Genomic DNA, 16,301 nt, shown 5'->3' on the forward strand with positions numbered 1-16,301 from the left:
AAAATACATGTTACGAAAAGAAAGTAAGAATTGTTAGGTCTTTATGACTTTAGATTAGTTATTAGCATTGTAGAGTAACCGCAGTACCAAGTGTTCATTGTTCAGAAGAAACATATGCTAGAAATTTCATAATTAGATCGCAGTAGCACACAAATTTATTACCTTATTATATCAATTCAATAAACTTTTTAGGAAAATATTCTTTATTAACTTGCATTTTCTGAGTTTCATTTTCTTACATAATTTCTGTGAATTTAGTTACATTGTTGCCGTCTTGATCAGCCTATCACAATTACGTAAGGCAGTTCAGTTTTATGGCTATTGTTCATAATTGGCCAAATTTGCCTAACGTAAATATGAGAAAGTAAGAGTAGGCTGATAGAGGTGGCAGTATCAATAAAATCTCTGAAATATAACAAAATATTAATATAGAGTATAATAGATGCGAGTTCTTACCATCTTAATTCTTTATGTACCATAGTATATTCTTTAAAGTACTTTAGATATTTAGACACAATTTTTGGATTTAGATTATGACATGCTCTGCATTTTTCGATTGTATTATACTAAGGACTTCGAGATTTGTTTGTTAATCCAATGAATTTTAGTCCTGGCTGACATTTACTTAATCAATAAATACATGTTCGTAAGTTTAATAAGTCTCATAGATATATATATAAGTAATAATAATTTCGAATTATTTTTTCTCCCTTGTGTGTTGTATTTTTGTTATTTCAAAAATACTAGGCTGTTTATTATAAAGTGAAACCAATATTTCGTCCAAGTTATAAAAACATTAGATCTTGCATCCGTGAAGTTGGATGTCACGTCAGTGTAATTTCTTTTTGGATTGCACACAAGTCCCAAATTTTTTAATTTTATAGAATAGTTAAGAATCTAATCGATCATTCGTGATCCATATCTTAACAATATTTGTATAGGTCACACTTCGTTGTTCAGTACATACAGCACTCAAAGATTAGATAATATCGATATTGCAGTTTCTGTATTTCTGTTAAGCATTGTTTGTTAAGAGCTCTACATACAAGTCTTTTGTATACTTTTAGATGTATGAAGACACGTATTCACTATGTAATGGAAGTAGTTCTTGATATTTTGTTACATTACAGGAAAATGGAGGCTTATTAAGGATATTTCCCGAAGGCTGGAGAGATCAAGTGGCAGATATAGAACCATTGTTCGACAGAATCCTATTTTTCTGGTCAGACCGACGAAATCCTCACGAGGTTCAGCCAGCTTTTAGGACAAGGTATTTCATTCTAGATTATTTTTAAATATGAATTTTTGTAATAATTAGAAGTTCTCGAAAAAAAAATGCAATAACGTTAATAACTAATAATTAACTCTATGGCCTGTGAAACCCGGAGGTTCAATGTCTTCATCATCAAAGCTCTCCATTGACTTCTGTCCTTAGCCATCTGGATCCAGTTTTTACTTTGTATTCTTGCTTCTGCGAGAACCATCTTAATATTATCCTCCCATCTGCGCCTAGTCTTTCTAATAGTCGCTTTCTGATTGGATTTCCCATTAAAATTGAAAGCGTTCCTATTTTCTTCCATTCTGGCTATGACATGCTCACCTGAGCCTGCTAGACTTGATGACCCTAACAGTGTTTAGTAAACTGTATAAAATATGAAGTTCTTCGTTATGAAGTTTCCGCCATTCCCCATTCCCGTTCTCATTGGGTTCGAATATTTGTCTCAGCATTTTATTCTCAAATACTTCGTCTTCGTTCTTCCGCCAGAATAAGCGATCATGTTTCGCAACCGTACAGCACAGCAGGCGTGATAACATTTTTATATAAGCATCCCGAAAAAAAAAAAAAAAAAAAAAAAAAAAAACTTTATTGCTCAATAAGCCGTTTTATCATCCGGGCGCGGATTACAGCGTTGATTTTATGACATGCTGTAAGTATTGATTCCCGGTAGGGGCACTAGGTGAAAGAGTATAAAAAGCTTTTTCAGGCCAGCCATCCTGAATGAGGTTTTCCTGGGTTTTTCTCATTCACACCAGGCAAATACCAGGGTAGTCCCAGGCCACCTCCTTCCTTCTCTCTCCCGGAAGGAGTGTGCTTGCCGAGGGACATCATTCCTCATACGTGACGAGCTAAATGGCCATAGATGCCGAAAGCTTAGAAATCTAAATCCTAATCTGTAATGATGTCAGTGTGGAATAGGATGACCTTCAAGTCCAATTTGTCTCATTCCTTGAACAACTGGTACCGCAGAGCGGCCAACGTGGCGGCCACTGGTCTCCTTAATTTAACAACATCCCAGAAAACTTTCTGAATGTGGTACACACTACCGAGATTTAAGGTGTGGGGAATGTAACAATGTATATAATTTCACTTTAAGGATCTACTTAATTTAATAGTTATTTGCCATCTTCATTGGCACAAATATAAAATAATTTTGCTGTTACATGACTTACAAAAAGTAGCAGATGGATATTGAAAATATATGCAGTTATTTCATTCATTGGATTCTTAAGGTGAGTGTTTTTAACTATTCAATATGCATCCAGTTGTATCACTAAAGAATGTAGTAAATGAAGTTTAACAGCTAAACGGTAATACATGTTCGTATATACTGTATATTTAATGTCATATATTTCTTTCAGATATGCTATAACGTTATGGTACTTCGATGCCAAAGAGAGAGAAGAAGCACGCAAGCGGTACCGGCGAGAATGTAAGTGTTAACATTATATTATTATTTTTATTGTAAAGAGCATGATTTAGAGAAAATAGGAAGCTTTGAAAGTACTCATTAGCTTCAACGGCAAATTTTCAAGCGCTATTGTTGGAAAATTGCATTGACATATAAATGAACGATTGTACAATACGGTGAACAAAATATATTATTGAAACGAAATTCATTTTGTGGATTATCGTTCTGCATTAATGTCATGAAGGCTCGAAGAGAGCTGTAAATACATTTCATATAATGTGGAGTGCTTAAAGGGGGAAAAAGAGAAGTGCTTCGAGAAACCTGCTATGAAACCAACATGGCTGGTACAGCATATCAGAATGAACACGCCACTACTGTTACATCATACACGTGAAGACGAGAATTAAGTTACAGTATATGTAGATTTAGTTTTAAGTTTTACCCGAGACACATTAGATTTGTTACTTTTATAAGTTCGTGTGACAAGCCATACATTTTGAGATACTTGAGATTATTGTAGTGTTAAGATAGCTATTACTTATTTATTTTAAATATTCAGTATATTTAGGCATTTTAATAAAACTAAGAAAACGAAGCTTCGAGAAAATTTTGCATTCAAGAAAGAAGAGCCGACAGTGATGAAGTTTTTTGAACAGGTAAGATAATTTTTTTGAACAATTAAAATGCCCTTTATTTATTTATTTATTTATTTTTATTGTTGATTTTGAGATAATATTGATGCACTATTTGCTCGCCATAGTGGGTTTTTCTAATCATATCATGTAGATTTCTTTTGAGTTATACTGTTCTAAACAATGAAATTTATTATAGCTAGTAAAGATAAATTAGAAAGCTTCATATTCAACGCAAAGATCCTAAGAAAACTAAGTAGCACGTTCGAGGTTCATAGTCCTCATCCTCAGCGTACTTATGCTTGAAAAAAAGGTTTTATAAAGGTAAAAATGTGTGGGGCACTGTATACTAATTTTCTACACAGCAAAAAATAACAAGTGCACAGTGACTAGTTTCGTAGTATGGTATGATGGTTCAGGTGTCATAGTTTAGTTTTTAATGTGAGGTGTGTATTTACTTTGTTTTTTTTATCCTTTTTACCTTTATAACTTATTTTCAAATGTAAGTAAGCTGAAGATAAGACAGTGTACCTTGAAAGTGTTGCTTAGTTTTTCTGGGACCTTTGGAATGAATTGAAACTTTCTAGTCTGGTTCTATTTGTTATATTAACTATTTTCACCGGTCGGAATCTGTACCTGTTTAATAGAAGTCGTTCTTTTTCATCATCTAGCTTGCTGGAGATTTGTGAATTGTCAGTCACAATGTTATTTACAAACTTCAAAATTTGCCTATCGCGCTAGCCTAAGATCCTCCAACCGGAGTTTAATTCGAAGAAATTAGAGCCGAAACTTTTAAACCGAATATAATTCGATATTTATTGTACAGCAGTATATGTATGTTTGGGTGTTGCGTGTCTATAGTAGTTTGTTTAGTAATTGCGACAAGTTGAAAAATATTGTTCACAACATACGGTAATCTAATTTTTTGATGTTCTCACATGTATTGCTGGTCCCTTGTCGATACGTCTAGTGTAAATGGTTGAACACATCCATAGGATACCGAGAAAAAATGTCTCAAATTTGAGATATAAATAAATATTCTAACCGAAGTATTTTTGTCGTGAATCCATGACGAATATGTTTGAAAATGGTTTCATTGGATTCACCATCCTCAAATTAGTATAAAAAGTGCACTATCAAATTAGTATAAGAAGTGTATCCGAGCGTGGGCACTTTACCATTGGCATAAGCGGTATTTCAAACATCCCAACTTTGAAGTCCTTTTCATCGGACACTATGGACAGATATGTTTGGAAATAGTTTCTTTGAAGTAGTCAGCGTCCTCAAATTAATATAAAAAGCGCAATTAGAAATTTAAGCGTAGACACCTTTACTAGTGACATGGACGTTAGTTCTTTCTCTCGTGTATTCCTTTACTGTGTATTTCAGTACTCTTACAGATTTGGTTTCGAATATTTTGAGGTAAATTTCTATTTTTCTCAATGTTTTGATTATTTATTTATAAGCTTATTCTATCAATACTCCACAGTTCAATAAAATATTTCACTGCGACTGTTCGTATTTTCATTTGTGTGACTCGTACGTATTTTATCTGTCTCGTAACATACATCGGTCGTTGTTGAAAAAGGTTAACAAAGTACAACCTCTGTTTAGGAAATTCGGTGAATGTGTCTATATTTCGAATGGATTATTGTTTTACCTCAAACACAGTTTCTGCTCTTCGAAGTAATTCCCATTGATAGTAATGCACTCCTGGAAACGGCTGTAAAAGACTGGAAACTCCTGGCCAGGAATGGCCTTCAACTGGGTCGTAACATTACGTTGGATGTCCGAAATAGCCCTTCATGGCTGATTTCAGTTTGGAGATTAAGAAAAAAATCCGGGAAGACCAGTCTTGGGAGTAGGGTGACAACTCCACTGTTGGTCAGGAACAGCTGCACTAGAAAGGCAGTATGTGGCCGAGCATTGTCATGGAGCAGGGTTCAGTCGACTTGCGTGGCATACCTGCTTGATCCGTTGCAGCAAACATTTCAGTATTTCCACATGCGTAGCGGCATTTAACATGGAGCCTTCAAGGAGGAATTCTTTATGGATGAGACCTTCAGAGTCTAAGAGCACCACGAGCATTGTATTGATGCGGGATCTCTAACTTCATACCTTGTTACTTTTCGGCAATACTGGATCCTTCCACTCCATACTTTGACGCTTGCCTTTGGGGTCGTACCTCAGGCAGCAGCTCTCGTCGCTCGTGACGATGGTTCTCAGAAAATTTAAGTCTCGATTCGCCATGTCGATGAGGTATCCACAGGCGTCAAGTCGAAGTTGCATATTTTAGATTAGAATCTGTACATTATCCGATGTGCGTGCAGATGCAGGACAACCAGTTCGGGAAGGGTCTTCCAAGGTGTCCCTCCCTTCTCGGAATTGTTTAAACTATCCATAAACACACTTAAGGTGACAGCACATTCTTCATAACTGTTGTTAGCATTTCATGAGTCTCTTTCGCTGATTTTTTTAAAGTTTGAAACAGAACAGCATCTCGTTCATTGCTTCATATTGGTATCCATTTTGTGCTTCGACCGCATGCACAACGTGCTGTTAACACACGATAAGCACTTACAGCACCACCGCTCGGAAACTTCATGTCTTGACCTGTGTGGCACACTCATTCACCGAACTTTCTGGATAGAGGTTGTATTACTATTAGTTAACACCTCTTTTGTGAGAGAGATAATATTCAATTTCAGGTGACTGATCACCTCAACAGTTAGCCTAGAAGATTTGAATGAACACTTTCGTAGGTTGAAAATTCAGATTTTTATATTGATTTGACAAGCACTATGGTAGGCATACAATATAAGACTAGAAGCTGTTATTTATTAGCAGTTAACCTATTTTGTTGTTGGTACTAATCTACAGGATGCGCACAAAGTGCACATACTTCTATAGCTATGTGAATATTGGTGCCTTTTTCGTTCCGATGACGGTCACATGACCGTATACGACCGTGGTACGTATTCTTCCACTGGTAATATCTACTCGCTATTGACACGTTACCTGTTCAACGTGCAGTGTGTGAAAGATTCGCGGTAGATGGAAGTCTCGGAATGATTAACATACGTAATAATGAAGCGAAGTGCGTTTAGGGGGCCTTGTTGTGGGTCCATGAACATGAATTAATAACAAATTTAATGAAAAAGGTTATGGACGACTGGATTGCTAGTTTGAATAGACAGCTGCACCTTGTAACGGCGCACCAGAAATGGAAGGCCATATACAAGATATGAAAAATTTGATTAGAATCTCCAATACCTCGGTAAATTCTACGCACAAACTGCAACAGGATTGGAAATCCCAGAATCAACCATGTGAAAATACATAGTTGTAAACGTCTATTGGCACTTCATGAATTACAGATGGGCAGACGTGTGAACTCTTGTCTGGTACTACACATAAAGCGGCGACTACGTTTCCATATGAATACACGATTTATTTCATAATTTTGGACATGATTGTACATAACATAATTTTACCTATATTTTGCGTGGATTCTGTTAATTGATCCTGATAATTTCATCCGCCTATTTTCCTGCACACATCTTCAGAGGTTCAGTTTAATTCAGGAAGTAAGTGTGTCTTCTACATCTTTTTATATTTTGAACCTAAACAGTGGACAGGAATAAAATGTAATAGTACAGTTCTGTATCCACAGTAATGGTTAATAAGAATTACATCGTAATCGAAGTTCAACGGCGTGTCTAAAGTAATATTGTCTATACATAATGAGAATAAGGTATCTGTCAGCAGTGGATATAACACACAAAATGGCAGGCACAATATTCGGTGCTTTTATTACAAATCTGTAGTACAAATTTTAGGCTCAAAATAAAAAGAAATGTAGAAGACACGCTTATCTTTAAAAAAAAAAAAAAAAAAAAAAAAAAAAAAAAAAAAAAAAAAAGCAAGATAGGCGAATGAAATACCAGGAGTAATTCAAGGAATCAACAATCAATGCAGGAGAAAGATAGAAAGAATTTATTTCTTATGTACGACTTATGTAATATGTTGTATACGTGAATGTTGTGATGTATGTACTAAGCATAAGATACCTAGAGGAATAGGACTTTATGCGTACCATGTAGTATTCACTTTCTTAACTCCTTAAGAAAGCGTTGCATACTTTGTGATTTGTTATATTTTAAAATGTTCTTTCAAACTCTGTTCTAGGTAAGCCATCACACGTAATACCTCAACAAACTTACAATTCTCAAAATGTTGGAAATACTTACTTGAGAGAAGTCCCAGTGAAAAATAATGTGGTTAATAATGGTATTAAAAGAGAACTGGACAGCGATATCCAGAACAATAATGCTTCAGCACTAAAAAGGCGAAAAGTTTCATTTGGAAATGAAGCCTTGTTACATATGGAAGGCAGAGTATTGAGCGGGTTTTCTAGAGGTGTCGTCCCTAGCAAAGGTAATTAGAAATTTCAATCTGAAGAATTTGAAACGTGTTGGACGCTATTCAGTAGATTTCCATCGATTTGAGAGATTAAAATAAGTCATAATAAATCGTCAGGTGATTAATGATTAATTAGCCTACTCGGATAAAGGCACACCAGATCAAAGTTTCGAAGCTTTGAGAATACATTCATCAGTTTTTTTTTTTTTTTTTTTTTTTTTTTTTTTTTTCTGCTGACTAAACCTTGGTTAATGTGTTCTTTGCAATATTTGTATATTGATGTTCTTTTCTGCCTATATCAAATTAGCGTGGAAGACCATTGCCCACCTTTTCTCCCCTACTCGGGTGCCATAGGGTACAGTAACTATAGACAAGTGTCTGACTTCTTTCGGCTATGAGTGAGCTTTTTCCTTTTTCTTGCAAGTCTATGCTCATCTTTTCTGTATATTCTAGTATTGTTTTCGGGTAGGACCATACTAACTTGGCATTTTTCTGTGACTAAAGGGAAAAAAAAAAAAAAAATGAATGTAAGAAACTAATAGAAACCGGAAGACATTTGCAAGCATCATATTCAGCATTTTGTTTGGGAAGACAGTATACTAGTCGATGGAGGCATTAATTGTGGAGTGACCTCCGTAGATCGTGCAAGTAATTTGTCTAGGATTGTTCTAACAGTATTTGGATTGGCGTGATAATTTAAAGACATTACGAGGTTTGTCGTCGTGTGAAATAGCTATACCTTTTAACCTACACTTATTATAATTTCGTATTGAATTTTTCATCACATGACTTAAAAAAAAATAAATAAATAAATAAAAAAGACAGGGAAAGAGTTACTGATGTAAACATTTTGTTTGCGAAATTGTTTGCGTTGACAAGTGAGATTTCAGTGAGGTCCTAGGTGGTGCCACTGCAAAAATATTTTAATTTTCCTGGGTTAATGCGTTATTAGATTATAAAATAAGAACTTGGTTATCTCAGTTCTGTAGTTGTTGATTTTATGAGAGAGTGTATATATAATATAAAAATCTCGGGCTACTTGAGTCTGGAATTAATTTGTTTGTTACTTGGAGTTACTTGTCTTACCAAGTTTTTTAAATATTTGGTAGGCTTAGAGAGCACCACTGTGGATATATTTGGAGTCCGGTGGGCTACCTGAGTATGAAATCATAATTTATCTTGAATCGTTCTGAAGTCCATACGGTTACAGACTGTTATAAACGTTTCGTTATTTTCTTATAACATTAGTGATTAAAAATAAGTTTCCTGCATTTTGCAATAGTTAAATTAAATGTTCTAATTTTTGGAGAGAAGAAACAGCAACTTTGAAAATAAGTTGGATCAACTGTGCGTTGAATGACATCTTTTTATTTTCGGTTTCGTTTTGTCACGGCTGAAGAGTTTTCAAATATTGTTAGTAATGAAACTGTGTTTGGTACAGTTCTAATATGTTCGTTGAGGATGTTAGCCTGTATAGTTTCATGTTTTGTTAATTTTCAGATTTGCAGACCGAGGGTGGTACCCTACAGAATGAGTATGTTCTCGTGCAAGCCAAATGTGATAAATTTAAGACAAAATCCAAAGATGTTGATTGCGAGAGTATTGTCCGTGTGTGATATCATTTGAAGACAACCGTTTGAAACTGGTTGAAACATCAAAGCTGGATGACTGAAAATGCTTATGAATGTTCGTTGTGTTTGAAGTAACTATTGATAATAATCTTTCTAAGCAACTTAGGTGTTCACTGTGCCAGCAAATACATCTTTGAAATTGTAATTTCTTCAAGTTGAATTTAGTGAACTAGAAATGCAAAACTATGCACCTAGGTGTTGCTATGGAATTATAATCATATAACATATTCCATGAAAACCTGTGTGCCCAGATTGGTTTCACATGTAACAAACTTCACTATAAACTACATAGTAGGTGAGTCAAAGAAAGCGAGAAAACCATGCTACGTATTAATAAATTTAAATACGTCGTAATACTATTCAAGATTGTTTTTTCGTAAAAATAAAAATCCTCTATATTTAAGAGTGAAATAATTTTATACTTGGTATAGATAAAATTGTATGTAGTAATGATATTCGTTAGAAATACGTCATCGCATGATACCTATATTGTATTGTTTGTAATCTCTGTTGTAAATAAAGACATAATTATGTGATAGTAATATTTCTTAAGTACCCTTCACATCTGTGTATATATGTATTATATGTATTTGTTTTATTATTATTATTATTATTATTATTAGTTGTTGTTACGCTCGAGTTTTCGGCCTAATGGTTAAAATTGTACGTAATTAGCTGTAATTGTTTACATTTATTTATTTTAAATTACCTACCATCCAACGAATGTTAATGCTTAGATCTAATAACGGTTAGTCTTTGTCCTACTTGACATAATTAAATTGAATCAGTCTAGTTTTTAAATTATAATTAAATTGTCACAATAGTTTTAAATCAGCAAATCGTCTACACGCTAGCGACATCTATCAGGTTCTCTAAATAATACTAAATTTTCCCTTAATGGTTCTAAGTGTAGAAAAATAACAAGCGACAAAGTGTAAAATTATGTTACGGTATAATAAAGGAATTAGTTTGGAAGGTAAGTTCATGCTTAATGTTTGACATTACTGTGTACAGTTCAACTGAAGATCTGCACATCTAACTGATCAACCACGTGCCTTGGTACAAGTTGGCAAAAAATAAGTAGTGTCCTACTCTCAAAAACTGTTTACGCTTCAGATTATTTAGAAGCAATATTCCCGTCTGATAGTCTTATAATGCAGTAAATGGGCAGTAACAGGTAAAACCAAGTAAGTTAACAGAAGTTACAGGGACATAACTTGGGAACATTTCATTCTTATTAGAGCTTGGTTATGTGAACTTGGAGAATACTTAATAGTCAATTTTGTTTGCTGAGAACCTGTCATATAGACGATCTAATCAATTGGCTTATAAATTTGCTTCTGATTTTCGGTTTGAGCCTCTGAAGGACGACCTATGTAATTGTAGCTAAATATACGTTGTTTTTTTGGCCGTGGTTTGGAATGCTGATAATTTACACATGCGATATAATACGATCACGGAACATCTCCAGTCATACAAAGAAAAATGCATTACCTGGGCAACGAAGATTTATTGGCAATTCCCGTTAAAGAAGTGAAAACACGACACAAAATTTTCCATAAAACATATACATCACAAACATCAAAATAATGAAAAAAACATTCTGTGAAATGCCTTTTTTTATTGTGATTAACTTACGATCCACCATCTCACTTTTCCACACTATCGTCCAAGCGTTAAGGGGAAGGGGGGGGGGGTGCAGTTAGTGTTTTCGGCTTGCACGTAATAATGTTCTACAGGAAAGAGCAATCAGTCGAGGTTTCTTATTTGATGTATATACGCACACTGAAAGCCAAGAGAGTAATTTCTTAGAGTGGCTGATGCGTTGCTCTTCCAACCAGGAAAGTCGAAGGGTTGACAGTAGTTGATTGAAACACTCAAGGGAGCAAATGCAGTTTTGCATATAAAGCATATGTAAACCATGCTTCAAGTAAAATATTCAAATAAATTTCGATTAGCAATATTATTGACTGGTGCCTGTACGTTTTGGCTACAGCTGGTGCAATAAAAAATACTTTCAATGAAAGGATACTTTGTTTTGTTGGTGACTACGACGAGCTAAAGGGATCAAGGTACAGAAAGAGGTTTGTTTACTTCCGAGCACAAAAGAAAAAATGTATTATAACGAATTTTCCCTAAGTTGTCTTGTATGTTGGGGACAAAGGTGTGTATATATGGAACCGGGACGTGGTTACAATAATAATAAATTAGTACTTATGAATGGGCACTGTGTACTTTTAACTGAATTACAGTTTCCGTATTACTTTGATACCTTTATCAAATCAAAAATACATGCAAAATAAAAGGTTTTGTCTCCTCGTACATAGTCTTAAATATAGAGTGGTTCTGTAACTAACTTCCAATCTACTTGCAATTTCTATGTGGAATCCTTTCAAAGCCAGCTGATTCCAATATGTGTACAACTTCTGTGTCTATTTTTGATTTGATAGTCATCAAGATGATAACGAAACTAATCCAGTTAAAAATAAATTGAGTGGAGTAGTAAGTACTAATGCTCCTGTAATAAGTTACAAGATACTTAATTCAAAGTATTAGGAGTAAATTTCTGGACTTTCGGCAGCTATGGCCATGTTAGCACATTACATATGAGGGATGATTTCCCTCGACGATCACACTACCCGGGGAATTTGAGAGGAAGAATGGGAAGAGAGGGGAAGGAAGGAAGTGGTCTGGGACCATTAATGTTAGGTACCATTTCGCATTTCCCTAATGTAAACAAGGAAAACCCAAGAAAGCCTTACTCAAGATGGCTGGTCTAAAAAAAAAGCTTCTGCAGTTTGTTGACAGTGGCCCCACTGGAAATCGAACTCGGGGCCTCTTACATCAAAGGCGAGAGCGTTAGCGACTACACTACACGGTGCCACAGTAATTCAAATGTAAGCAAGCTGCATTTAGAATGATCGTAGACATGTTGACATACTTCCTTGAATTATCGAGTTAAAGTGCGTCAAAGGATAGAAATTTGCTTGTTTGAATAGTTTTATCAGCTTAGTAATCAGTTAAATACTTCCTTAGGCACCAGTTAAGTTTGAACATTAATTTTACGACGTCTTAACTGTTGGTTACATAAATTATTCATCTTAATACGAACGTACGAACGCGTTCTGAGATGAATGTGCGATGGTGGTCTGAATCACGACAGCTATTTTACCTAAGGTAAGAGAGAAAAAAATAAATCAATTTACGTTGCAGGCGCGATGTTCTGAGACACAGCTACAATAAATATTGTTGTATAAAGCTGAAGGTTAAACATTCCATAAGCGATTAACTTAATGAGAACACTATATAGCTGTGCTTTCACTATTATTACATACCTGGAATGATTTTGTTGTAAGGGATATCTCTAACTTATCACTTAAATAGTAGAAAAAGCAAACATTGAAGCTTTGTAGCGTAGTAATTGGAATATGTATAGTACATTAATAAAGCATATCTATCTTCCTTCACCAATGTTAACTATGTATGAGTTTTGTTCATTGCATTAAAGAAACTACAAGTATCTAAAAATAAGGCAAAGAGGGAAGAAAGTAATTTTCAATTCTTTCATTTTGTTACGAAGGCAAACGTTACCATGAAATAACTAGCTCCATTTAAATAGCTTTGATATAAATTTCTTTCTTTTAATATTCCGTCTTCATCTTATATTCTCATCGACCAACCCATTCCCATTCGTTGTATCTTTCTCAACTAAACTCGCAGATTTTTAACCTGCCAACACTGCGTGACTTGCACTTCAATATGACGTCTGATGGACTATTTCGTTGCCTCTTTTTTTCTTTCTTCCAACAATACATTTTAATGAGAACAAGGGAATACCGAACATAAGAAAAATAAAAAAGTATTTACATAGTAATTATGAGAAAAAACTCGAAATACGCGACATTGATTTTCACAACTACATCCCCTGTCATTAGAGTTAAGAAAATGAACAATAGAGACAAAGTATGGTTACTGTATTTATTCAATTATGTCATCCTCCTGGAAATGGAAAAGCTGAAATAATAATAATAATAATAAAAAAAAAAACGTAAATGATACAAAGGGATACAGAATAAACTTTCTGCCGTTTAATTTGGTCTATCATCACCCCTCCATCAGTGTGGACGGTTGTGCGCTTTTCGCGTGTCGATCGTCAATTGGGACAGTTGACGAAGCGGCCACTAGGCGGCTGCGCGAATGACCAGTGCAGTCTTTCCACATAGCAAGAGCTTTCTCTCACTAGTGTGGCAGCAGTGTTTCAGAACAGTGGATTGACAGCAACCGGCATCAGGCAGAGGATTCAAACCACACAGAAACCACGAAGATCACGAGGATTTTGGATACACGTATAGCGTAACCTTTCCTTTATTATTTAACCGGTAGTCGGAGCCCTCAGCTCCCAGTAATTTGTAAAGTTATTAACGAAAGATTTTGTTTATATACACTTTCTCTTATCAAAATATTTGTTTCTTTTTGCCCTAATGATTCTTGCGATTGTATCTGATAACGCCTATTAGCGCAATTTCCTCTGCTTAGTACTGAGGCAAGTGCACCCTCGTATTCACTAGAATACGATGATCACATCAGATAATTCAGATTCATAGTCAATCACTTCATCAGTATCTTCGTACAAAGCATAGTCTTTCGTGCTCGCATAGGAGATAAATACATTAAATGCACAACTGACGGATTTCTCTCGAGATTCTCTCGTACGCTTATCTTTGTCCACATTCGCGATAGACTAACCTGCTCCGTATTTCTCGTAGACGTTGGCATTTTATTCGCTGCGGTGAAACCGTGTATATCCCTTTCAGTTTGTCCTTGAACAGTTTGTTGATGCAGTCAAGGGATGGAAGTAATCGTGCCTGGACTGACATTGAAGTCAGTTTTGCTTTTCTTTAACTGTCTCTTTGCCGCCTCTGGTTTATGGCCTCCTCAAGAATTCCAAAACATGAAGATTAGCACTTCGTGAGAAGTTGAAACCGATAGCGATTTGGTTTAAAATTAACTTTTTCCTCTTGAGCCATTTCATGAGCCTTAATTCGAATAATTTCGGCATTCACTGATGGGCATTTCTGGCGCTTCTCTTTCACAAAATCGTTTAACACTACTTCCACTACATGGTGGGGACCACGTTTTGACTCGCCAAATGTATTTTCACTTACCGAAACACGCAATAATTTCTTTCTTTGCCTTCTCCACCGTTTGATGGTACTTTCCCCAATTTCGTATCACCGCTGCGCAGCAAGATTTGATTTCCTCAGCAAAATAAATCAGTTCCCTTTTAAAATCGGCAGTATAAAGACAGCACTACATAATAAAACCGCTAAAGCTCGCAACGAAACTCAATATTTTACCAATCTATCATATTCAAGGAATACCAAATTTGCAGAGAATACAATGTAATCCTTACCAATGTTGCCAATATAAACTCATGCATGGTTGCTAAATTAATGTTTTATTTTATTATATAAAATAAAAGGAACTGTATTTTCTTTCTATGAATAACTGCTAAATCAAAGTATGAGCAACATAAAATATGTATTTCTTGCACGATAAAAAGCATAGAAATTAGAAGAAAAGTCCTCGACTTGTCAACACCAAGTCTGCAATATGGCGAAAACTTACTTTTGGTGGCATCTGGCAAGTTTTCGGAACTGTTTCATATTGCGTCAATAAAGAGAATACTAATTTCCCGACCATGTTAACGGTACTAATTCTAAACAGAAAAATTTTTTGTACAATTGAAAAAAAAAAAAAGTTGCTTACAATTGAGGAAATACAGTACATGTCGCTGTTGGGCATGTTCAATGATATGCAAGATTGATATGGTGGAAGAAAATGTGACAGTCATAGCGTGAGTATGTCAAAAGAAGAATACCTACTAGGGATGGAAGAGGAGCAAGGCTATAGAGAAACAGCTGTTCCCAACTTCTGTTGTTCCCATATAAACGATTCATACGCTGCTTTTGATATGTTAAACTATGGTAACTGTTTCAAAAGTTTCGTATATGATTGCGCCACCACTCCTATAGCAAATAATAAATCAGGTAATAGTACTTTGTTCGAACCTTCGTTGTTTGTAGTAAAGTAAGATTTTCAGCCTCTAATTTGGCCTTATAATGGCAGAACAATAAGATGGGAGCATATGGCATTATTATTGGGTATTATTCATATAAGTTGGCTTCTATAAAGTAACCAAGGTTTCACTATAGTAGGCAAGTCAGGTATATATTGTGTATTTTTCGTGTTTTATTGGATGGCGAAACCTTTTTGCAAGAAAGTCTTGGAAAGATGCGTAACACCGTGCAGGATTAGAGAACTGACTCAAGGATGCGGTGAATATCCGTACTTGGTTGCAAAAAAATCGCAATGTAATAGGTATGACAGGCTTCTTGAACATTCATTCTTTTAGAGCTTCCCGCTTTGCAATCGATTATTATTATGATGTAGAGAAAGGAGGAGTCTATCTATGAGGTAAATATACGGAGAAAAATCAATGCATGGGCACTGGGATTATAGTTTCTTAATAATATTAAAATTTAGGGATTAAGCTGGAAGTTTTCGGGCATCTTATTTCCTGCTTAGTTACCAAGACCTATTGCTGAAACTCTGGCCTCTATTTTGTAGCATTCTTTTGAAAAGGTAATATTGCAAATATCCGAGGAAATTCGAAAGTTGTTGGCGTTTTGCCTAAGGAAATAAACTTAGTTTGAACCATTATTAATGTTTCCTTGTACGTAAAAAGCATAATCAGAGAACATTTTTAAAGAAAAATAAGAGCTAAAGTTTTTTTTTTTTTTTTTTTTTTTTAAAGCTTTAATTATTAAGGTAATGTGAATTACATGTATGAGATGTATTTTATGTCTTACTACGGACATCTTTACAGACTGTTTGGTTTTTAATGCATTCCGTATGGACTATGA

The 16,301-nt window shown here is 35.0% G+C and overlaps 1 protein-coding gene across 3 annotated transcripts in view; it reads left to right on the forward strand.

Annotated features, from left to right (window-relative positions):
- The window catches only part of Hph (HIF prolyl hydroxylase), a 60,420-nt gene that overhangs the window by 40,215 nt on the left and 3,904 nt on the right, over nucleotides 1-16,301 (forward strand). Inside the window, exons 3-6 of one of the 3 annotated variants that reach the window (XR_014127314.1) lie at nucleotides 1,131-1,270; nucleotides 2,641-2,711; nucleotides 7,511-7,759; nucleotides 9,245-9,670. Coding sequence is in view for 2 of the 3 variants with exons in the window: in XM_081730393.1 (XP_081586519.1) it covers nucleotides 1,131-1,270; nucleotides 2,641-2,711; nucleotides 7,511-7,759; nucleotides 9,245-9,360 (576 nt within the window). In the remaining variant the exon portion in view is untranslated. Of the gene's footprint in view, nucleotides 1-1,130; nucleotides 1,271-2,640; nucleotides 2,712-7,510; nucleotides 7,760-9,244; nucleotides 9,744-16,301 lie in introns of those variants that run through there. The other 2 variants (XM_081730393.1, XM_081730394.1) reach the window with 2 other exon arrangements.

The sequence above is a fragment of the Thermobia domestica genome, chromosome 11 (assembly GCF_964235325.1).
Source record: "Thermobia domestica chromosome 11, izTheDome1.hap1.1, whole genome shotgun sequence".
Lineage (NCBI taxonomy): Eukaryota > Metazoa > Arthropoda > Insecta > Zygentoma > Lepismatidae > Thermobia > Thermobia domestica.